At 39.6% G+C, this 24,614-nt stretch overlaps 1 protein-coding gene across 2 annotated transcripts in view; it reads left to right on the top strand.

Moving 5' to 3' along the window:
• The window catches only part of LOC108411523 (PC3-like endoprotease variant B), a 219,783-nt gene that overhangs the window by 19,240 nt on the left and 175,929 nt on the right, over window positions 1–24,614 (top strand). For both annotated transcript variants that reach the window (XM_017683140.2, XM_037530903.1), the window contains exon 3: window positions 20,377–20,460. In XM_017683140.2, coding sequence (XP_017538629.1) covers window positions 20,377–20,460 — 84 coding nt within the window. The remainder of the gene's footprint in view (window positions 1–20,376; window positions 20,461–24,614) is intronic.

The raw sequence follows: 24,614 nt of genomic DNA, 5'->3' as shown, positions 1-24,614 counted from the left end.
GACCTGTAAACAAGATGTACTGCTGATAACTGGAGACTGAAATACTAAGGATGGAACTGAGGAGTTAAATGGCACTTTCAGTGAATACAGTTCATTTTAGGCCTCAAAACTCTTAAAAAATGCACTTTTTTTTCTTTGCCATTTTTTACTTAAATGTTTAGCCTTTACAAAATGTTATTTTTCTGCCTCATGTTGTAAAATTAGATACAATATAAGCCATTTTTGTTTTTCTGAAATGTATAGCATTTGCAACCCTGTTACTGATTATAATTACATAAATGGCATTTAAAAGTCTCTGTAAATTGAATTCATTATGTTCTAGCAAGAAATATACATGTTTATGAAATGCTGTTAGAACTTTGTATAGAACTATACATACAGTACTGTGTGAAAGTCTTAGGCACCCAAGACACATTTTCAAAGTCATTTCATTTATTTGTGTAGTTTGTGTTTATTTGCTGAGAAAAGTGTTAATATTTCAATAAACAAAATTTATAGAATATTTATTAATTATGATATATATATATATATATATATATCACGCACACACACACACACACACACACACACTCACTCACCTGCCACATTATTAGGTACAGATTGGCTAGTAAAAGATCGGACCCCCTTTTGCCTTCAGAACTGCCTTAATTCTTCGTGGCATACTTTCAACAAGGTGTTGGAAACATTCCTCAGAGATTTTGGATATTTATTTGAGTTACTGTTGTCTTTCCATCATCTCGAACCAGTCTGCCCATTCTCCTCTGACCTCTCACATCAACAAGGCATTTTTGTCCACACAACTGCTAGTCACTGGATATTTTCTCTTTTTCTGACCATTCTCTTTAAACCCTAGAGATGGCTGTGCGTGAAAATCCCAGTAGATCAGCAGTTTCTGAAATACTCAGACCAGCCCGTCTGGCACCAACAACCATGCCACGCTCAAAGTCACTTAAATCACCTTTCCTCCCCATTTTGATGCTTGTCTGCACTTCAGCAAGTTGTCTTCACCACCTCTACATGCCTAAATGCATTGAGTTGCGACCATGTGAATGGCTGATCAGCTATTTATGTTAACAAGCAACTCAACAGGTGTACCTAATAAAGTGGCTGGTATATATAGATAATAAATAGTGATTTTGTGTTTGTTTACCCATTTTCAAACCTTTCCTCGAGGAAGCCCAGTATTATATGTAGTTAAAAAGCAACTCCTGGTTTGACCAATCAGTGCTTCAGTAAATTCTGCTAAATTATGATGTAATTGATGATATTAAGTCTCTGTGGCGGCTGTGAAGGTGTAAAGGAAAAATATGAACCCAAGAAATTCTTGTTACTTTTTATTGTTTTTATGTTTATTTGAATTATGAATGTGACTTTATTCTAATGTATATTGTGATAAACTCACTGCTGAGGTCAATTTAAAAAAAATTTGCTTAGATGCCTAAAACATTCGCCTAGTACTGTACAAATACAAGGTTCAAGCAAGCAGAGATTTATCAACCTACATTTATTCAACTTCTCTCCTATGAAGAAGGTTAATGAACAGAGTGAAAAGATGGGACTTCATCTGAATATGAAGAAGATTTTGGTTATGATGACAGATATCCTGTTAGTAATAGTAATAACTACTGCTAACATTACCACTGATGAAGAAGATGTAGAAATGACGGACAGTTTTGCCAACTTGGATTAATTATCAACAACAAGCACTCAAGAAATACAGCACAGATTGACTCTCGGCAGAACAAAATTAAAAGGCCTTGAAAAGATCTTCCATGGGCCCAAGAGAAGATATCACATCAGGCCCCGCCACCACAGGCCACGCCGACAGAGTTTAGAAGTCTAAAGTAGTTCAGTCTGTGTCTGATATGGAGCACACAAATACTTTTAACTTATGTTTTAGGGCCTACAGGCAGAGGCTATTTAACTCATTCATGGGCCCTATGAGTTAAAATCAGATCTACTTCAAACTAGAGTCTAAAGGCTGATCATGTTATAAAACAATATGCAAAAGCACTTTTCTTGGCTTTAATAATGTTAGTAACGTTAAGAATATGGTTAAACAAGTCCCATTAAGAAAAAAAAAAAAAACGCTCTCGATCCACATCAGTTGCAGAGGAAGACAACAGCAAATATAATGCTAATGTTGGACTTTACCTTTAGGAGCAAACTGGTAGTAAACTTTAAAATCTCATTTTTTTCGGAACTTTTTTGTCAAAGTCTGCTCTTGTGCTTTTTTTGAGCTTCATTCTGTTGCATTTTGCTGAGCAGCTGACTAACTTTCAAGTCAATATGATGTGATACAACGTTCAGTCAGCATTAAAGCTGATCGTTTGGAAAAAGAAAGTCATGGATATGAATGGCGCGTGTGTGTGTGTGTCTATGTGTGTGCGTGTGTGTGTGTGTGTGTGTGTGTGTGTGTGTGTAAAGGGTCTCTTTGGAACCCACTCTCTATCTGATGAAGAACACTGTTGCCAGATTAGCATCTCATTAGCATATAATTAGCATTTCATTACCATACTCCAGCTCTGGTTGGTGTGTATCGGTTTATCCAGAGTCATACTCCTCACACTAACCTTTCTCTCTCTCTCTCTCACTCTCCTTCTATCCTGCTTTCATCCTCTTATTATTCTATTATTCTATCATCCATTTCTTTAAACATGTCCCTCTATCTCTCTTTACTTATACGTCTACACTTCACCAGTGGTAAACCTGGATTGTTAAAGCAAGGCCTTTGGGTTAAAATACACAAAATGTTTCACCTCTAGATGAAAGTTAATATTTAATAGCACCCCTATAGCATTCTAGTAGTATGTTATCGCTAAGATAGCAAAATTCACATGAATATTTTTTGACCATTCGAGATTAAACACGTATATTAGAAGCTTGTGAAGTGTATGCAGCACTCCTGTTTACAGTCAGTAACGTATATAGGACTTCCAGAAGGCCTAGAGTGATATATTACTAAAATTTGAGCATTCTGTTCAGGTTCAGCCTCCAGTTCAGATTCAGTTTCTCTTTGGCATTCCAAGAATTTAACCCCTTTGTTTCTAAACAAAACTAAACTAAACTGAAATAAGAGTATTACTATAATATTTACTGAGTTTAAATACAAGCATTATTATATTGAGTAGAAATGTACATAAAAATGTAGACATTTTTTTTTAGTTTCTGGGAATCATTAGATCTTCTCTGAATTCCTGGAGAGCCCTGAGGGTTCTTGTCTGCTGCTCATGCCCTATCTCTCTGACGCTCTCGACATGAATAGGGCTTTTTCAAACACAGATTATACGTAGGCCCTATTTCAAAGTATATCTATGCAGTCTAGATTACTCAGCATTACATGTCACAGATTAACCAGCAGTGGGTGTAGAAATAGCCTTTTATTTTGGCCAAAAATTATTGGATTATTGAATGTTCATTATAATCAAGTCTAACATTCCACCGTTGGTGCAGCTGAATTTTTGCCTTAGGGTTGATGCTTTTTCACAGTACTGGTTCTGTCCTATGTTAACCCTTACATGTCCAGGGCCTGCTGCAGTTTGTATTTAAGTCGCTGTAGTTACTGAATAATATGACTCAGTATTTAAGCAGTCTGGGATTTTAAGGAGTTAATTGTGTAGCTGTGTATGTATCACTGTTTTGATTAGGTGGGATGAGTTGGGGGCATTTGGGGGGGTTAGCTATAAGCTGCCTTTGACCTGCTGTGTGATCAAAGGTGAATATGTTATGCCAAAGACCTTCATCCAAAATTCTGAAGTGTATGGAGTGTGGGAGGAGGGTGTGCTGTGGGATGTGAGGGTACTGGATGGTAATGGGTGTGTGTGCGTGTGCGTGTGTGTGTGTGTGTGTGGGCAGGGGAGGGGTGAGATGCTGTTATTGCGCACACACACACACACACACACACACACACACACACACACACACACACACACAAACCCAACAGACTTTTAAAGAGCATTTAATAGCTCAGCTTATAAGAAACAAACTGCTCTCATAAAGAATGAAGACAGAAATGCTCTGTGTGTGTCTGTGTGGGAGTGTGATGAATGATGATGCGTATGATTTAATGTTGTCAAAGTTAAAGGGGAATTTCACCGATTTTTCTAATTTGTGGTAGTAATAGGAACCATGAGTTGTAATACGGAAGCATATCAGTGGCCAAATTAAATTGTAATTAAAATGTAATATGTTAAATAGTATGTAATTCCTAAGTTTGAATTTGAATCTCCAGCCATTTTCTGCTGCACATGCTGTAGGCCCTGCCCTGATGGATGATTGACTGGTAGGAGTCTATGAAAATGAAAAGGATATTGAGTTGAGAGCATTTTTAAAATCATTTCGCCCCAGAATGAGCGCAGTCCTTGCAAAGAGGTTACTGTCTGTGTATCTTGGTCTTCCCCGATAATGCAACTTCAATTGTGTTATTAGAGGATGCAAATAAACAGGATAAATTATATTTTTATTATCACTTTGACGCCATTATTGGTGAAATCCCATTAATCATGAGCATACTTAAATATTGCTACTTGTGTCTAAATCTCTAAATGAACTGTCAGACCAGTGTGTGTGTGTATATATATATATATATATATATATAGGATTCAAACAAAGGAATTCATTGCCATTTTACATATTTAATTTTCATTTTGCTCCTGATGTGCTTCCATTGTAAAATCTACAACACAAACAGAGCCATTTCATTCACAATATAAAGCCGCCTTCAAAGGCTACCTGCATGTGTCTTTTTTTTAGTTATATATGTGATGTTGATGATGGTAAAATAGTGGTAAATCTAAAAAAAGTGTTTTTTGGGACACTGCCTTATAGTGCCTTTTGAGACCAAATCCTGATCTCAAAACCATCATAAAAGACATAAAACATCATAAGCATTCCATATATAATGTTTCTGTGAGGTAGCTTTTGTAGCTATTAAACAAGGGGTGCTTAATTCCTGGAGATCTACAACCTAGCAGAGTTTTATTCCAACACTATTCTGACACACCTGATCCAAGTACGCAAAGACCTTCAGGTAGCAGATTGGCAAAAACACTTGAACTATCATTTACCATCACAGCAGTTGATCAGACAGTGCTGGACAGAGCTTCAGGGAGAGCCGTAAATAAATCAACAAACAGCAAACCAACAAACTATTATTCCTCTTGAAATAAGGCATTACTCCTTTTTTATGTTCACCCAGTCTCATGGCTATGACAAAATGCCTGGCTTTTTTAAAATAAAAACAGTTCTTTAGAGCTGAATTTGAGCAAATAAGACAAATGCAATTAATCACGATTAACAGCACAGAACTGGTTAATTGCAATGAATTACTTTAAATGAATTTCTGTAGATTTGTGAGATTCTCAGTGATGCTGCATGTGTGTGTGAGGTGTGTGTGAGGCTGGATGATGATGGTGATACGTATATGTGTGTGCGTATGTGTAGATGATATATGGCTGCAAAGGCAGTGTGTTGGCCATGTGATGGATTAAAGCACTTTGTAGGAAAATTACTGTCTCACCACCCACCCACACACACACACACACACACACACACGGACATATGCTTCACCACCCCCACACTACAGGGAAGGACAGGCTACATGCTAAGGCTGCTGTCTGAGACTCATCAGCCCACACAGGCCTACTCATATACACACATACACACATGTCACGGCATCAGATTTAGGCAATCTCAGTGGATCTAATGTGAATGTGATTTAGATCTGGATTTGTTTGCATCTGATATGAGTTTTTATCTGTTTTGAATATGAATCAGTATGATTTGGACCTGTTTTGGATGTGATTTGGATCTGGTTCAGGTGTGGGAAGATGGTATAACATGTTTGGATGTGTATAGACCTGAGTGGATCTGGTCTGATTTGGGTATAGTTTGGATGGATCTAGTTTGTTTAGATATAACTGGATGTAGGTGGATCCTGCTGGATTGGGTTTTTGAACCTGGTCATGTTTCTGGGATGGTGGATCTGAGTAGATCCAGTCTGGGTCGAGTGCATCTGGTTTAGGTCTAGTAGATGGATCTATTGGATCTAGCTGGATTTTCTATGAATCTAGCTTAGATCTGGTTTGGATCTTGGTGGATCTCTTTTGGGTCGGGTTGGGATCTTATTGTAAAGCTGTGGGTTTGCTGGTGAATGCTGGAGCAGTGCAGATAAATTCTGCTGCCTCTGGAACAGATGAATATTTAATCAGAAACAGAGAGAGAGAAAAAATAATAGCCATCATTATTGCCTCCCCTTTTGCCCTTGAGAGAGGGAAAGTGAGTGATAGAGAAAGAGAGAGAGAGAGTAAGAGACCTCATACTAATGCTTCTTCATCCTCATCCTCTCCTAAAACAGGCCTCTTTTTTTCTTTTCTCTTTCACTCCTTCAAATGTCAGTCATTCTCTCTCTCTCTCTCTCTCTCGCTCTCTCTCTCTTTCTCTGACTCTCTCTCTTTCTATCTCTCTCTCTCTCTCTCTCTCTCTCTCTCTCTCTCTCTCTCTCTCTCTCTCTCTCTCGATCTTTCTCCTTTTTCCTGGCCTTATAACCTCTTTTTATCGCACTATCCGAATCCTTTATACACCTTTCCCTTTCTACTCTCTTGTTCTGTCACAGAAACGCACACTTGCAGACTGAGCCCACTCCAGTGCTTTCTTTTGGCATCATCTTCGCTCTCAGACTACTGATCTTCTGCTCTACACTTTAATGAGGAGTAGCTCTGGGCATTTGACTCATGCCAGTTTGTTTTAGTCCAAGTAATTCTGGAATATTTCCACTGCTCTATTCATCATAAAATTTTCACACAGTGTAAAAAGCAGCTTTACAATTACGAATGGGCAGGATTGTGATGTGTTGGAAGTGGATTGAATCTTGGAGGATCTGATTTGAATCTAGATGAATTGTATGGTTGTGGTTGGTTGGAAGGTTAAAGCACTTCATATACATACATACATACATACACACATATGGGACATATTATATACAGTACTCATGCTGTATTATACAATTACAATACCTTACTGTATTTCTAAATACAGCTGATAACTGTGTTTGTACATTTTTCTTGCACGCCTGTATTTCTAATGCACAGCTTTTATGTGCCCTAATGCCTGTCTGAAGAATATTGCTTAAACATTCACCTGTATTTGTGAGAATAAACATGATATAACAGTGTAAAACTGATCATGAAACACCAAATGCCATCACGGTTGATGTAACAAAACATGTAAAATACATTCAAACGTACCTGTGAGGAAAGAATAACATGTTAAATCAAAAAATCAAAAATGAACTGTAGATGAAAATATAAAAGGAAATCAACAAAAACTAACAGAACAAGGAATGCTGGGAAGCTCCACCAACCCTATTACAATGTTCAAAGATGCCAAGTGCAGGCTACTTTCCCAGTATGCTTTGCAAATGTGTGTGTATATATATATATATATATATATATATATATATATATATATATATATATATATATATATATATATATATATATATATATAAGAAGAGAGAAGAAAAAAACTTTAATCTTAATTTGTCAATGGAACCAGAATTTTTTCCACATCATTTTTGCCCAATTCTGTTGCTCCATTCATTATGAAATTTATACATATTGTAAAGGGTAACAGGTTTTTTCCAATTATGTCAAAAACCAAATAGGAGGACAACGTGTAATTTCAGTGCCAACATTGTATTAAAACATGTTGTAAAAACCGATGATTTTGTGTGTGTGTGTGTGTTTGTGTGTGTGTGTGTAACCCTGAGGGAATCATGCTCCACAGACTTTATGATTGCAGCTTCCATGCCACCAAACTCCCACAGAGAGACGCACTTACCAGCTGTTAGACACGTGCACACACACACACACATACACACACACACACACACACACACACACACACACACACACACACACACACACACGCATGCACATGCATGTACCATGCATTCAAGCACACATACTTTCTCTACAGGGGGACCCCTTCTCCTCTTAATTCTGCAGTGCTGATATCTCTGTTTGATTTGTCATTTTTGTATATATTATATTCCCTCCTGCTTGTGATGACAACATGTGCAACTTGTGGCTTTGGTTTGCCAGACATGTCAGATGTTAGATCTATAAAAATGAACAAATGTATGGATAAAATCAAGATTCAAGAAGACTGCTGCCATATTTTATTTATAACAATGGGGAACTATTAGACTATTAGAGCTAGGCCTTCTGTTTGGACCATAAAACTCTAGAAGGACTGCAGTGCAAAATGTGCAATCTTCTTGCAAAAATTGGCCCCAGATGTGATTGCTTGATTCCTCTGTCAATTCATAATTATGTCGGTGACAAATCAAATTTGTGAAGCCTTCAGTCCAATTGCTGAAGGCCTAATCAATGGGAGAGCTTGCTCGACTGTATCTAAGCACAATTTTAAGTTAAATTCAAGATTTTAACACTTTATTTTAACAAAGAAATAAGAGCAGCAATACAATACTTGCATAGTTAATATATAACAGGCATGATTATTTTATTACAAAACCAAAAAGTTAGGTCAGTAATAAAAATGTAAATTAAAACAGGCAGTCATGATTTGGAAATCTATTTTTCATCTGTATTCAATTGCATAGACAAGATATTTCATGTTTCTACTATTTAACTTTATCAATTTCTGAGTGTATATGCTCAGTATACTTGATACCTAAAACGTGCTGAAAAATATGTGACAATGGAATGTTTACAACTGTGTTATAATAGTCTTCCCTTTTACCATTGTTCAGTAAAGGACACCAAATCTTGTACTTGTAAAAGTGGTATCCTTGCTTGATCTAACATTTCAACTGCTAAAAAGTCTGTGGTCTCTAATGTTGTATGTTGTGCTTCATGATGCACTATGCATTTTCAATAGGAGACAGCCCTGGACTGTAGGCCAGTCTAGCACCTGCACTCTCTTACTAACAAGCTGCACTGTTGTAATATGTGGAGACGGTGCCTTGGCTGGTCAGCTAGCTGGCATTATATGTTGGTCCAAATTGCATATAAACCCCACAGTATTAAGAGTGCCATCACAAATGTGCAAGTTACCCACTAACACAACCAAACTCTGACAGATGCTTACTTTAGAACTTTGTGTTGGTGACAGTAGGGAGAGTCCTTTTGCTGTTTGGCTGAGAGAACACAGGATCTAATATTTCCAAAAAACAAGATAAACCCATTCAGACTTCAGCACGTTTCCGCTTTGTGTCAGTCCATCTCAGATGAGCTTTAGCCCAGAGAAATCAGCAGTGTTTCTGGAAGTTATTGTCATGATTTGCCCCTCCTGGTCCTGTCCATGTGTTTGTACTTTGTTTTGGTCTAGTCCACGTGTTTTCTTTCTTTTGGTTTCCTAGTCCAGCCCCTTGTTTTGCGACTCCGCCCCTGATTGTGGCCACCTGTTTTCCGCCTGTCCCTCATCATCCCTGTTGTATTTAAGCCCTGTGTTTGCCCCTTGTCTTTGATGGTCTTTATTTGGATGTTTGATGTATGTGCTGTTGGTTTTGTTTGGTGTCCGTTCCTCCAGCCCCCGTTGTAGTTTTCCTGTGTTCATTTTTGTCATGTCTGTCCCTCCTGCTCTTCGTATTGGCTATTTGAACCTGGACCGATTTGACCAAGACCCTGGATTTGCCCATAATAAAAGCCGCTTATCTCAGTATGTGCGTCTGCCTCTTTGCTCCCCAACGTTAGAGAAAGACCAACCACTAAAGGCTGCAGCGAGGAACGAGACTCCGGTATGTGGTTGTTCCATTGGGACAAAAGTTAGACACATCCCAATGCTGCCATGCCAGTGAGAGCAAATCCCCTGGCACTGAGTTAACAAGAGCGTATCGTTGTTCCTGTAGGAAGGCGAAGGACCATCCCGTTTTCAGTTTGGATGATTACAACTCTTTACCACAGCAGTTGTGGCCTTTAATGATCTATTTACAAATGCAATCCTTTCCCCAGACACCCAAAATATTCGTACAAAGATGTGTATACACACATACACGTAAACACACAGATACAATATATACAATGTGCTCGCTGCTTGAAAATCAATAAAGGGATTCAGCTATCCTGTATGCAGTTCCCCATGAGTGAAGGTTCAATGGTTTAATGGTAGAGAGAGAGTTTGTGGTAACAAACACGCAGAGTCTCAAGTCCCATGCAAGGTTGCTCACCACTTGTCGGTTTCACTAGCAGTTGAGTCCGGGGTTACTCCTTCCTTCTTTTCGCTGAAAAAATAAAGCCACCAACAGCAAAAGTCGTGCACACAACTGCTAAAAGTGAGCCTAAAAAAACTGAGAAAATAGATCCAAGGGTGAAACTGCCCACGCTCAATCACCATGCCCGAGTTCTCTCTCCCGCCATCTCCTCCCTGCCCTTGTTTTGGATTCTCCTCTCCTCTCAGATTAGTTGACTGGTCCCTGACCAGTGAGTCCACAGAGTACGTAAGTTCATAAAAGAACATCAGAATCGCTCTCTTTTCCACCGGCAATCCATTATGAAAAACACTTGCAGTAAAGCATATTAAATGTGCATTCTGAATGTCATGCAGCGAGGTTGGCAAATCACACCAATAGGTTTTGGCCATTGCAACACAGATGTTTCCTTCTGAAGTGGACAGAGCTCTTGATAGAGCATCTGGCACAATGTTGCAACAACCTTTCCTATAATGCACTCTGAAGTCAAAAGCTTGGAGACTTGGAGTCCACCAGGTCAATCTAGACACAGTCCTGGGAGAGCTGAATGCCCATGTAAGGGTGCTATGATCTGTGAAGATATCAAACACAGATCCCTCCAGATAATGCCGCCTTTTTTCTACCGCCCATACAACGGCCAAGCATTCTTTCTTGGAGGTGGAATATCTCTGCTTTGCTCTGTGCAGTACCCAAGAGGCATACACGATGACCTTCTTCTCACCCTCAATTTCCTGGGTATGGACAGCCCCCTTTCCCACATCACTAGCATCAGTTTGAACTCCATGAGTAACATTAGGCCTTGGTTGAGCCAGCACTGGATCAGATTGAAGAGCCTTTTTCATTTTTGTGAAGGCATCTTGACAGTCTGCAGACCATTCCCAACACACGCCTTTCTTTTTTAAGTTGTTCAGTGGAGCGGACATGTTGGCCAGGTTAGGGATGGACTTATGATACCAGCCAACCAAACCTAAGAACCTCTGAAGACTCTTGAGGTCAGTTGGAGTTGGGTACTTGCAAATGGCTGCTACTTTGTCAGGGTCTACTTCAACTCCTCGGCCCATCACAACGTGTCTCAGGAAGGTGATTTGCGTCTGGAAAAGATGACACTTTTTTACGTTGAGAGTTAGTTGGGAGGGCGGCACGGTGGCGTGGTGGGTAGCGCTGTCGCCTCACAGCAAGGAGGGCCTGGGTTCGATTCCCCGGCCGGGTGACCGGGGTCCTCTCTGTGTGGAGTTTGCATGTTCTCCCCGTGTCTGCGTGGGTTTCCTCCGGGTTCTCCGGTTTCCTCCCACAGTCCAAAGACATGCAGTCAGGCCAATTGGACATGCTAAACTGCCCCTAGGTGTGAGTGTGTGAGTGACTGTCTGTGTGTCTGCCCTGCGATGGACTGGCGACCTGTCCAGGGTGTATCCTGCCTTCCGCCCGAAGACTGCTGGGATAGGCTCCAGCTCCCCCCCGCGACCCTGACGGAGAAGCGGCTTAGAAGATGGATGGATGGATGGATGGAGTTAGTTGGGCTTGATGTAATTTGGTAAAGACCGCATTCAGGTGCTGGAGGTGTTGTTCTGGAGTCTGTGAGAATACAACGTCATCGATGTAGACAAAACATATTTTCCCTTTTAGCTCTCCCAACACCTGTTCCATCAACCTCTGAAATGTGGCGCCCGCATTTTTGAGGCCAAATAACTTTGAAATGGTATAACCCTTGAGGGTTGATAACTGCTGTCTTTAACTTACTCTCTTCATCCATAGTCACCTGCTAGTAGCCACTCTGTAAATCCAGTGTGCTAAAGTAGGCAGCATCCTGCTTTGATTCCAGGATCTCATACACCAGGGGCATAGGGTAGGCATCATGAAATGTCTTGGCATTTAAACCATGGTAGTCCACATAAAAGCGTAAAGAACCATCCGGCTTTGGCACCAAAACCACAGGAGCAGCCCAGGAAGAGGAAGAGGGTTCAATTATGTTTTATTTTAACATCTTTTGGATGTGTTCTTTGATGATGTTCTGCTTTTGGATGGATGTGCAGTAGGCTCTTCTCCTCACAGGAACCTCATCAGTAGTGATAATATGATGTTTTACTACCATAGTGGATCCCAACATCTCAGTCCAGACTGTCGACCACTTCTGAGGCAATGGTCGTACCACCTCTGGTTGAGTTGACAAAGGCGTTTATGGGTAGATTTGTTCTGTCTGTGGCCATATAAAAGTTAACTTTACCTCCCATGTCAGTCCAGCTGAGTGCCATTCTTGATTTTGTAAGGAACATATGGGATTTCCCATTCGGCAGGGTATATTTGCCCAGGTGTGGCTGAAGGGACATTTGACTGTTGATTAGAAAGTCTAGACCAAGCAAGATCGGCATGTATAGACTGTCATCTTTCAGCACATATACATCAAGTTTGTGGGACACATCATGGAGCTTGAGAACTAGAGGAAATTTGCCCACTGCTTTGCTCTCTTGTCCATCTGCCATGATAAACACCTGGTTTCCACAGCGCAACAAATCCTCATCTTTTCTGGCAATTTGTTCCCACAAGCTTTCCTGCACAAGTGTGTAGGTACTTCCTGTATCCAACACAGCATCACCCTTGGCTCCACGGATCTGTATAGGGACAATGAGAAGAGAGGGCACTCCTTGCACTGTGGCAAAAGTGCTTTTCATCATTCTTTTTTGGTGGTTTCTTGACTTGGCATTCTCCTGAGCTGACATTTTGTACTCTGCTCAAGTAGCCCTTTGAGGAAGCCCAATCTTTCTCTATCATTGACGACCCTGTCTTGACAAGCTTATCAACAGTTGATACTATACCCCTCATTCCACTAGCCAGCTGAGGATTATATGCATTGAGAATCCTCCGCACCATCTCCTCCTCAGGCATTTCTGGGCATCACTTCAAGCAAAGTGCCCTGTAGTCATAAGCAAAATCTCTTAGCCTCTGGTTTGGGGCTTGCACCATGGCATGGAGCTGCTCCTCGATTTCTGCAGTATAATCCTCTGACAGAAAAGCTTCTAAAAAGGCAGTTTTAAACATGGGGCAGTTCTTAATTTTTTCCTTTTGCGGCCTGCCACCAACTTCGAGCTGGACCCTGCAATACAGCATTGTGTGTACCCAGCAGCTCCTGATCACTCAGTGGCTGAAGAGTCAGGAAGTTTTCACACTGCTCAATGAAGTTAGTGACATCTGATGAACTTGTGGATTCTCCAAACTTTGGGAAGTCCATACGAATAGGTGGTACAGAGGGTGGATTCAGAGCCATATAGCTGGCTTCATTGGGAAAGGAATTCTCAGCAGGTGTGAAAGCTGTGAGGGGCTTTAAAAGCCTTCGAGAGCTCCTGCATGAGGTTTCTCTCAATTTTTCCTTCCACAAACGATCACAGCGATGGAGACAGTTGACAATTGTGGGGTCAATATGGCTAAACCTTTCATCTCTATACTCCTTCATGTTGACAGACAGTTTGTTGACTGTCTCTCTTAATCCTTCTCCCCTACTGAGGGAGGAATCAATGACATCTTTAATTCATCCTTCTAATGCTCCCTCTCTCAGTGAGTTTCAGAAGTCTCTCTCCCAACAAGCCAAGCTCATTGCTAACATCCTCATCATCATCATCACTGTCATGTTGGACAACAGATGATTTCGGTTCATCCAAATATAACTGTTCCAGTAGACCTGAAACCTCAGTGATGTCCCCGCTCGGGTGCCTCTGTGTTACATGCTGAGTGGGTCTAACTTGTTCTTCAGCTGCCTCCATTTTATGGAAAGTGAACGGGGGGCCCTGGGTATCAGAGGTATACCAATCTATGAAGGAGTGTAAGTGTAAATTGGTATGTATAATTGCTATATCGGGTTGTATGTGATTTGCACGTGTTGATTTAACTGAAATAACTATATAGCTCTATGTAGCTAGGAACAAAGTCATCAAAAGTACAATGTTCCAGTATGAACTAGACAAATAGCTTCCCCAAGCACTGTATGTGACCTTCCACACAAAACAAGCACTTAAATAAAAACATGAAATAACAACAAATAAAAAAATAAAGTGTTGGATTTGCTAAAATTTGTTAAACTGTGGGCGTGAGCTTGGAAGAGAACCTCATGGCCAGAATACCTCCCCATATGGGCCACCACCTGTAAAAAGCACCTTGTAATCTTACCCCGTACTATAGTTAACTTTAGCTTGATAGGGTTCCACAAAAAATGCAATCCTTTCCCCAGACATCCATAATATTTGTGTAAAGATGTGTATATACACATATACATAAACACACAGATACAATATATACAATGCGCTCGCTGCTTGAAAATCAATAAAGGGATTCAGCTATCCTGTATGCAGTTCCCCATGAGCGAAGTTTGAATGATTTAATTGAAGAGAGAGAGAGTATGTGGTAACAAACACATGGAGACCCAGCGGTCTCAAGTTCCATGCAAGGTTGCTCACCATTTGTCAGTTTCACTAGCAGTTGAGTCCGGGGTTACTCCTTCCTTCTACTCTGTCTCCGCGGAAAAAATAAAGCCACCAACAGCAAAAGTCGTGCACACAACTGCTAAAAGTGACATCAAAAGTGACAGACATCTTTAATAAAAGAAAATCGGAATCACCCTCTTTTCCACTGGCGATCCATTATGAAAGACGCATGCTGCAGTAAAGCATATTAAATGTGCATTCAGTGTGCTTGTCACACCGCACCTCTGGACCTGCCACCAGTCGTCGCGCCTCCGAACCCGCCGCCACTCGCCACTCCTCTGGACCCGCTGCCAGTCTCCGCGCCTTCGGACCTGCTGCCTGCCTCCTGCTTCTGTTCATGTGCCTGTTCTGCCTGTCCCTGTCTAGTTTGGATCTGTCCCTGTTTTTGGTCCTTTGTGTCTGTTTGGTTTTGTTCTGTTGTGTTTGTTTTGTTTGGTACGCCTCGGGGTGTGTGTCTTTGTACTGTCACGATTGGCCCCTCCCGGTCCTGTCCATCTGCTCATGTTTTGTTTTGGTCTAGTCCACATGTTTTCTTTGTTTTGGTTTCCTAGTCCGGCCCTTTGTTTTATGACTTCCCCCCTGATTGTGGCCACCTGTTTTCCACCTGTCCCTCATCATCCCTGTTGTATTTAAGCCCTCTGTTTGCCCCTTGTCTTTGATGGTCTTTATTTGGATGTTTGACGTATGTGCTGTTGGTTTTGTTTGGTGTTCGTTCCTCCAGCCCCCATTGTAGTTTTCTTGTGTTCATTTTTGTCATGTCTGTCCCTCCTGCTCTCCGTATTGGCTATTTGAACCTGGACCGATTTGACCAAGACCCTGGATTTGCCCATAATAAAAGTTGCTTATCCTAGCATGTGCGTCCGCCTCATTGCTCCCCAACATTACAGTTTTTATATGTTGTTTCCACTTTGCAAGGTTATGTCTTAACTTGAATTTGTAGATGCAAACTGTGTTACTTAGAAGTTTTTTTCTGAAGTAATCTTGAGCTTATGTGGTTGTGTTCATAACAGCAGCATGTTGGTTTTAAATACAGTGCTGTCTAAGTGATTGAAGGTCATGGGCTTTTAGTACAGAATTTTGGACCCGACCTTTACACACAGATTCTCTGGATTCTCAAAATCTTTTACTTTTAAGGACTGTAGATAGAGAAATCCCAAAATTCCTTGCAATTTTGTTTTAAGAAACATTTTTCTTTAACTGTTAGAATATTCACCTGTCCAGGGTGTGTCTTGCCTTTTGCGCAATATATGTTGGGATAGGCTCCAGCACCCCACGCAACCCAGAAGAAGCGGCTTAGAAGGTGTGTGTGTGTGGGGGTGTGGGTGGGTGTGGGGGTGTGGGGGTGGGTGTGTGTGTGTGTGATAGAATATTCAATCACATAATTATCTGCATAGTAGTTATTGAGCCTTTTGTGAATGCTCCTTTTATACCTTATCATGAAAGCATCACCTGTTTACTAAATCGCCAGGGCCTACTGGGAGGCCCAAAGTTATATTGCACGCTTCCATAACATAAGAATAGATCAACCAGTTAGCACAAGTTCCTGTAGTTACTGAACAATAAGCCTTAATATGTAAAAAGCTTGGGGTTTTAAGGGTTAACTTTCCAGTCTTACATTGTCTCTGTCCCAACTTTTTTGGAATGTGCTGCAGGCACCAAATTTGGAATTAGTTTATATTTCCAAAAATCAACTTAGTTGGTAAAATATTAAATATCCCTTGTTTGTGCTGTTTTAAATTAAATACCTGAAAAAGTTCACAAAAATTTTTGGGAATTGGTTTTGTAAACAAAAACGAAAAATGAATTTTTTTTTTTATTCACCAAAATCATTCTGTGGCCTAGAAAGCCCTGAGGGTTCTCTTCTGTTTTATGCAATGTGCTTTTTTTTTTCTTTTCCAATTTTTATAGATAGCAGTATGTCATACCATGTCAGACACCACTTAGGCAAGTCTATTTTAGATTACCTAACAAAGATGTACAGTTTGTGTGATGCTGATTATTAGCTTTTATTTAGCTTCATCACTTGTCAGGTACATTGCTAGCTGCAGTATAAAACTTAAAAAAAGTGAACTTTGGACATTAAACATGTTTTGGCTCATCGATTAATGGCAGGATTTGAATAAATTAAATTTTTGGTAAATTTTTCTTTGTATTTGAGCCAGCTGGGGCCCATACACAACCCATCTAGTCCAAGCCTCTGCCCAGATAAAACCCATATAGCCCAGTTAAAACATGGACATACTGGCTAGAGTGCTTTGCCTTATTTTTGCTGGGTAAAACATAAAGTTTCGGGAAAAAATCTATGAGACACTACGGCAGGTGGGTTAAAAAGTTTATTTTCCACCAGAATCTAACCAGATATTTATACACAACTGCCCAATCTCAAAGGAACACACAGGAATGCAACTAGCATGTATTAAATTAGACCAGGCTACTTGAAGTTTCCTTTGTTTCTGTGAAAAAATAGAAAGATACAACAAAAGCTAAATGGTTCTCCAGAGTCTATATGTGTGTTTACCAGGAAGATAAACTGTTTTCAAATGTTTCTGACTGAGCTGTTAGCTTTGACTTGCAGTTATTTCCAGCAAAAGAATGTATTTGGTGCTTCATTGTACTATAACTACCCATATTCAGCATATTGCACTATAACTATCCATATTTCCACAGAACATACAGAAATTCACTGTGTGCCATGTTCACAGCAATTTTCTGCTGACAGTGAATGAATTTACAACATGAAACACAGCGCTTTGTACAGAGAGCCAGTTATGTGTACACACTCTAGTTTTAAACTCACATCAAGGCACATCTTATTATCGCGTAATAATAAAATGAGCCATTTTATATTTCTCTACAAATCGAAGGCCAGCTCCAAAAGAAATTAAAAGGCTGTTCCACCTCTTAAGTTGAAAGAAAAGTAATTTTCTTCCCCATTTGCTGTCTGTAGAGTGTGTTCTGTGCGTGCGGCAGCGGCAGACAAAAGGCAGGCCGAGCTCAGCATTGTTCAAGGAGGGAAAGTGGGGAAGAACTAACGTTTCTTTTGAAAAATCTCGCTTTTAAACCATATTCAGGACACACACACCAAACACACACACACACACACACAGCTGCAGATCCCACACTCAGCGTTCAGGGAATAGTTCTTCGCAAATTCAAATTCACCCAGTTTTACTTTGTATCCCAAATGTCGTTGATCAGCCAAAACATGTTGTCATGGTGTCTGGCTAGCTAGTCATCTCATTAAGTGAAGCAGAGCCTTCGACTGATTCAACCACATAAAAGATATGGAATATCCTCAGGAAAATGGGAATACAAGAAATCTTATAGATCTAATTATGAATCTCTACACTGATCAACAAGCCACAGTCATGATAAGATGGACAGACATCGGCAAAGGTGTTTGACAAGGCTGCATACTGTCACCATACATGTTTAGCCTGTTTGCAGAGCAGAGAAGGAGAACAGGAGGAAGATGATTGAGGATTCAGGAATGGTGGAAGAAACATCAGTAACTTTTGAAATGTGGGTGATGCAACACTCTGGAAAAGCTGAAGATCCTTTAAGGAAAGATATAGAACAGAGTAAAAAGATGGGACTTAGGCTGAACTGAAAAGGACTAAGGTTATGGCTACAGGAAAGACTTTACCACTGATGGAGAAGATGTGGACCAAAAGGATCCAGCACTCGAGAAACGCAACAAAGTTTGGCACTTAGCAGAACAAGGATGTAAGAGCTTTTTCAAACGCAGGGTTTCAGTCTCTACAGAATTGTCCAGGCTATGGTCATCTCTGTGTTCTTTTTATGAATGTGAAAGCTGGACAGTAAGAAAGTAGGACAGGAAATAATAATGCCTTTGAACTTTGGTGGTGGCAAAGACTTTTGACAGTAGCTTGGACAGCAAAGAAAACAAACGAATAGACCAACTCATACCTCAACTTATAATCGTCTTGTGGATGTGCTGATAATAATAAGGGCCATTGTGTCTGGTTTTACCACAAATTATTTTGGCATGTTTATGACTGACTTAAGGAGACTTGAACACTGTGGTATCTGTAGAAATGAAAAAAATGAATAATAGCCGATCAGAATTGACCAAATGCACTGTGATGTCAATCATGTTCTTGAAATATGATGATTTCTTGATTTTACTGTAGTTATTAATACTGTACAGCTTTCTCAGTCATTTTATAATCTTTTACTCTTAAGCTTACTTAAGCTCTGTTCATCGTTCTGGTTACAAGTCTCCGAGTATCTCTGAATAAATCCAGCCAGTCTGCAGCCATCCATGTGAATGATGTGTAAAAAGATTGTCATTGGTATGTGAGTGTGATTGGTGATAAATAAATGAATCTCATCATAACGTCCAATCAGAGGTCCTGCGTTATGTCTGAATAAGCCTGGGCATGAAATCACCTCTGACTATTTCAAATGATCAATTTTAACATTTTTTGGTACTGTATTGAAATTATTACATCATTAATGTTGTATATGAAAAAACTATGTTTGAATGAACCCTTTGCTTTAGAGGATGGACAGAATGAGAGTGGATGAAGGAGCTGATTACTTCATTAATAACTCCGCAGATAATTAAATAATGAACACTGAGAAAAATGAGAGCATATGTATGTGCAGCGGAGGAGGATGTGCTGATATAAGTGTGTGTCAGTATGTGAGGATGACGTATGAGCGGTGCAGTCTGTGATTGATGAGCAGTTCAGGTGGATTTGTGTGAGAGTGTGTGCGATGTTGATGGTGAGTGAAGGTTAAAGTAATGGACACTGACAGCTCTCTCTCTGACTTTAATTACTGATCATCAATTGCATTACTGCCCCAAACCCACTCTATTACATAGTACAGCTAAGTGTCGTGGGGGGGTTGGGGGGCTGAAAGAGTGCTCATGGAGATACAGAATAGAGTTATGTTTTTATATAGAGATATGTTTATAAAAAAACAAGTAAACCTTTTTTTTGTAGTAGTAGAAGTATTTGGAGTAGTAGTACTAGTATTAATAATGATAAATAAAATATAATAAATAAAATATATAATAAGTCATTAATACATCATTAATTCATACTGTAGTTGTGTTGTCTGTGAGGTCCTGTTGTTGGGCTGCAGGTGTTCCATAAGAAAATTGTAGAGAAATTCGAGACTGGAACTGAAATTCAGGGCACGCTGGGCTGAAATCATTTCAACCTGAAGTGGAGGAATTTTTGAGAGTTCAGTGTTTCGCTGATTACACGCCTCATTACAAAGTAAGCTAATTAGGCCTATTTACTAATTATATTTAGTACACACATTTTCTAAGCTGCTTCTCCCTCAGGGTCGTGGGGGGTGCTGGAGCCTATCCTAGTGGTCATTATCCATACACCCTGGACAGGCAGACAGACAATGAAAGACACAGATGTTTTTCATCAATATGTCTCTTTTTCTTTACCATTTAAATAATTTGTGAAGATTTTTAGATATTTACTCTTTGTTTATCCTTCTCTTAATAGAAATTTCCAGCCTTTTTTCTCTTATAATAGTCATTTATTTTATTGTAGTCTTAACTGGCATACATTATACAATACACAATGTACAATATACAATATACATTTTCATGACATGACAAAAACAAGAAATCAGAACTTTAACAATGTTTATATACCACTAAATCCTTTTTAATAGGTGTGTGTTCGTGTGCGTGTGTTTTGGCAGATTGGGAATCTGGAGGGGCATTACACTCTCAGAGGCAGCGGCAACAGCCCAATACTGGAACATGCACTTGCTCTCCATGCTGGGGTGAGTGGACAAATTTATGGCCTGTCTGACCTTTGCCTGCTTCGGAACACTTCACAATCACTAGAAGCATTTTCATACAACAGTTTGTATTGTATTAAATTCAGCAAATAAGCTATAGTTGTGCATTAAAACATCAAAGTGTGTTCTCTGTAGTGGGCGTGTTAACTTATTTTCACTTAGGAGATCAGTAAGATGCATCATTTCACCAGGTGTGTTCATACCTTTGCATAATTCTTGCAGTCAAGCTTTTTTTTTATAGAAGTAATGCTTGTTTTTTTACTATTTGCCAAAATGGATTAACCCATTCTGTTCCTCAGCTGCACTAGGTCGATAATACCGGGGCGAGTCATGGGCTGGAGGTTAGGGAACCAGCCTTGTGACCGGAAGGTTGCCGGTTCAATCCCCAGAGCCAACAGCAAATGACTGAGGTGTCCTTGAGCAAGACACCTAACCCCCAAATGCTACCTGGGTTGCCCACCGCTCCGGGCAAGTGTGCTCACTGCCCCCTAATGTGTGTGTGCTCACTAGAGTGTATGTGGCGTTTCACTTCATGGATGGGTTAAATGCGGAGGTGAAATTTCCCCGTTGTGGGACTAATAAGGGTCACTTAATTTTAATCTTAATAATGAGGATGAGGAGGATGAATTTGAGCTGCTCACTCATACCAATACAAACCAGCAGAACATTAGAACAGTAGAAGTGGTATAAAGAGTGAAAAAGCCTGTGAGCTTGAGGGAAACATCTTGGAACAAGAGGAGATTGTGGCAAAAAGAGGCAAGTAAAAAGACACTTGCAACAAAATGTAGAGTTATATCAATTTTTCAAACTTATTTATGATTAATGTTCTGTCTTGTTATTTAACATATACATATTTTGTTTTCAGGGTTACAGTTCAGTAACTTGTCCAGCCCTAGAGAGTCTATGTGAGCTTTTAGGATTTAGAACCATTACATTGGTAATGTTTGCCATGTTACATACTGGTTGAGCCCAGACCTACATTACCTACGTTATACACACTCATGTAAACCTTAAAACACTACTCAGTCTCTTTGCTGCAGAGTTTGTATGGAGACACATTTACAGAAAACTGGAAGTGGTGTGTTATGGTTAAAAATGATCATGGCTGTGATTTGGTTGCAGTATCTGCAACAGTACAGCCATAATTTTACTCTCCATAAAACACCCAGTGTTTTAAAGAGAAAAGAGAAAGAGAAATCAAAGCAAAGACACCCTGAAGGTTATTCAAAATTTCTGTTTCTCTGCTGATGGAAGTAGTTCCAGCACAAGCACAACAAAGTAACAGTAGCCTGATTCTGATTATTCAGACTAAATTTAATTATTGCACAGGTGAATTTCTGTATGGTATTTTCAGTGTTTTTTCTACCTGTTCCCAGGCCAAAAGGGCACCAAAAAGGATTCTATTATTGTTACAAGCAGGGTTGGGATAGGTTGTCACGATTGGCCGCTCCCAGTCCTACATGTGCTTTTGTTTTGTTTTGGTCTTGTCCATGCGATTCCTTGTTTTCTTTCTTCCTGGTCCTGCCCCCTTGTTTCCAGACCCTGCCCCTGATTGTTACCACCTGTGTTAACCACCTGTGTCTTGTTAACCATTGTTATTCCTTGTATTTAAGCCCTGTGTTTTCCCATTAGTTTGCTGGTCTTTGTTTGGTCTTGTATGGTTGTGTTTGGTGTTTGTTCTTCTGGTCTCCATTATATTTCCTAGTCTCTGTTATTGTGTTTAGTCTGTGTTTCTTTTGGTTACGTCTGTCCCTCGTTCCATCCGTGTTGGCTTCTCTCAGCGTATGCATCTGCCTCATCATCACTCCCCAATGTTACATAGATACCGAAAAAATTTGTAGTTAGCTACTTTGTAGCTATATTCCCAGAATTTGTAGCTAACTATAATCTAACTATATTTTCAGAAAAAGTAGTGGCTACTTTTTAGATACTTTCAATGTGTGATTGTCAGAGCGTTTGTGAATCTCCACCTGACTCACAAAACAAGCCCAACTGATAGTGTGAACAAGACACTGCATTATGTCATGTGCCAGAAAGAAACGTACAATTGAAAATTGCAAATATACAAAAAGATCACCAAAAAGTGAAACCAACAATCAAACTTACACAATCAAAGGTATGATATTGAAACGAAAAAATTGACTAAGTAAAGACAAAGTCAATTATTCCAGGCTTTTTCTAACAAAAATCAACAAAAATAATGGAAACAAACCAAATAACTTTGTGCAAAGCACTGACAACTGACAATATATATATATATATATATTGTATATATGTATATATATATATATATATATATATATATGCATGCCACCATCTTGAAGGAAGATCTATATATAATATATATATATATATATATATATATATATATATATATATATATAAAATTAAGTATACAAGTATACAATTCATCCTTTAATGTCTTAAACCAGTTGCAAGCCTTTGCCACCTTTGCTTTTAAAACCCAACCATATGTAAACAAGAGAAAAAAGCATTCAGTAAAGCAAAACGTTGAAAACCATGCAAGTGATATGGTGGATAATTTTAACTTATGGAGCTATCACTTTTTTTTCTAAAGCCAATACTATAAGTACCATGTGTTAAGCTTGCAAAGAGCTAAAAACAGCCTGCATATTTCTGAAAATTGGAGTGGTGTGCAATCCTGTCTATGAATGTTACTGTTTGCACAGAATTTTATGCATTGAGAGGAAAAAAGATCAGACTAGTTGTAAATGAGATTCACTGTCACAAATGTAGCTCAAATAATGTATACTTATATTAGGCTGTTGTGCAGAGCAGACAGAGTAATGTTGTAATATTTCTCAGATTAAAAGGATTTTCTGTGGATGACAATGTATCTGAATACATCTTCTGTATGTTGAGACATACTGCCATGCATGCGAGCATCAACGTTGGCTGCAAGTTTATCCATATGTACAATGTGCAAAGTTCTGACAGCATCACTGATTTTCATGTTACCAGCAATGGTATCATGACATTGTTATGTTACTGAAGAAAATTTGCCATGACAGTGTATAACATCTGCCATGACATAAAATCATGTCAGTGCAGCAGGTTTATCGGCAGAAAAAGCACTCCAGGTGGTACGGTTAGTGGGTTGTAGGTGGAGAGTGGTCAGTTGGGCAGTGGTTAGGTTGTATCTGCTGCACTCCGCTGGTTAATATGCAGATCAGGTTGCTGTGATGGTTTCTGTGATGGCACAAAGCCATTTAACATTGCTGACTCTGCACTAGGCCCCCCCACCCTTGGGGATCAACACAATTTAGCATCTTGATTCTCCCCAGATCTATACAGACAGAGAGAGAGAGAGAGAGAGAGAGAGAGTGAGAGAGAGAGAGAGTTAGTGGAGGGATATACTTGGTGCCTATGCTTGATCCCACAACAAACTGTGTAATAACATGGATCTTATAAGTTTGCTGTTTGTCACACATAGATCATTGATACTGGTGTGCAGCATGCCAGATTATGCTACAGCTGTCCCTATCAATCAAGTGATTTATTAATTATTGTGATGATTGATGAAATAAACAAAACAACAATAGGTCAGTAAACAGTATTGGCTCATACAAAGCTTTCCATAAATACTTTACTGGGAGAATAATGCCAAATATGCTTTATTATAATAATGCAAATTAATTTTCACATTTATTTTATTAAATTTTTAAAAAATAATTTAACAATTGACCTTAAATGAGTTATCAAGTTTATTACAGCCCTATTATACGATAAAGATCTGACCATCGGCCTACGCTGCAGGAAAATGACCCCAGTCTGTTTGGGACATCCATCTACTCCATCCATTTTAAAATGGTGTGCTGTGCTTGATCCCATGTCGTTCTCCTGTTAGTGGATCTTTAGACATGCTCGTCACCCATTGGTGTTTTTTAGCAGTGGGCGTAGCCTCTTGTTAACACAATGCACTGCCCTCATCACCGGTTGCTCAGTCTTATGATTCTTAGAATAGCATTGTTCAAGGGAGAAAGCCTGCTGTGGAGAGCAGAGTGACCTGGGACAATTATTAATGTAGTCATAGTTAATAAATCATAGCTAGTAATAAGTTAGCCAACATTTTGAATACAGTTGTCACTTTGGAACAGTTTAAAATATTCCAGTTC

The sequence above is a fragment of the Pygocentrus nattereri genome, chromosome 19 (genome assembly GCF_015220715.1).
Source record: "Pygocentrus nattereri isolate fPygNat1 chromosome 19, fPygNat1.pri, whole genome shotgun sequence".
Lineage (NCBI taxonomy): Eukaryota > Metazoa > Chordata > Actinopteri > Characiformes > Serrasalmidae > Pygocentrus > Pygocentrus nattereri.
Note: the sequence above shows the minus strand (reverse complement) of the source record. Positions and strands in the feature narration are given on the sequence as shown.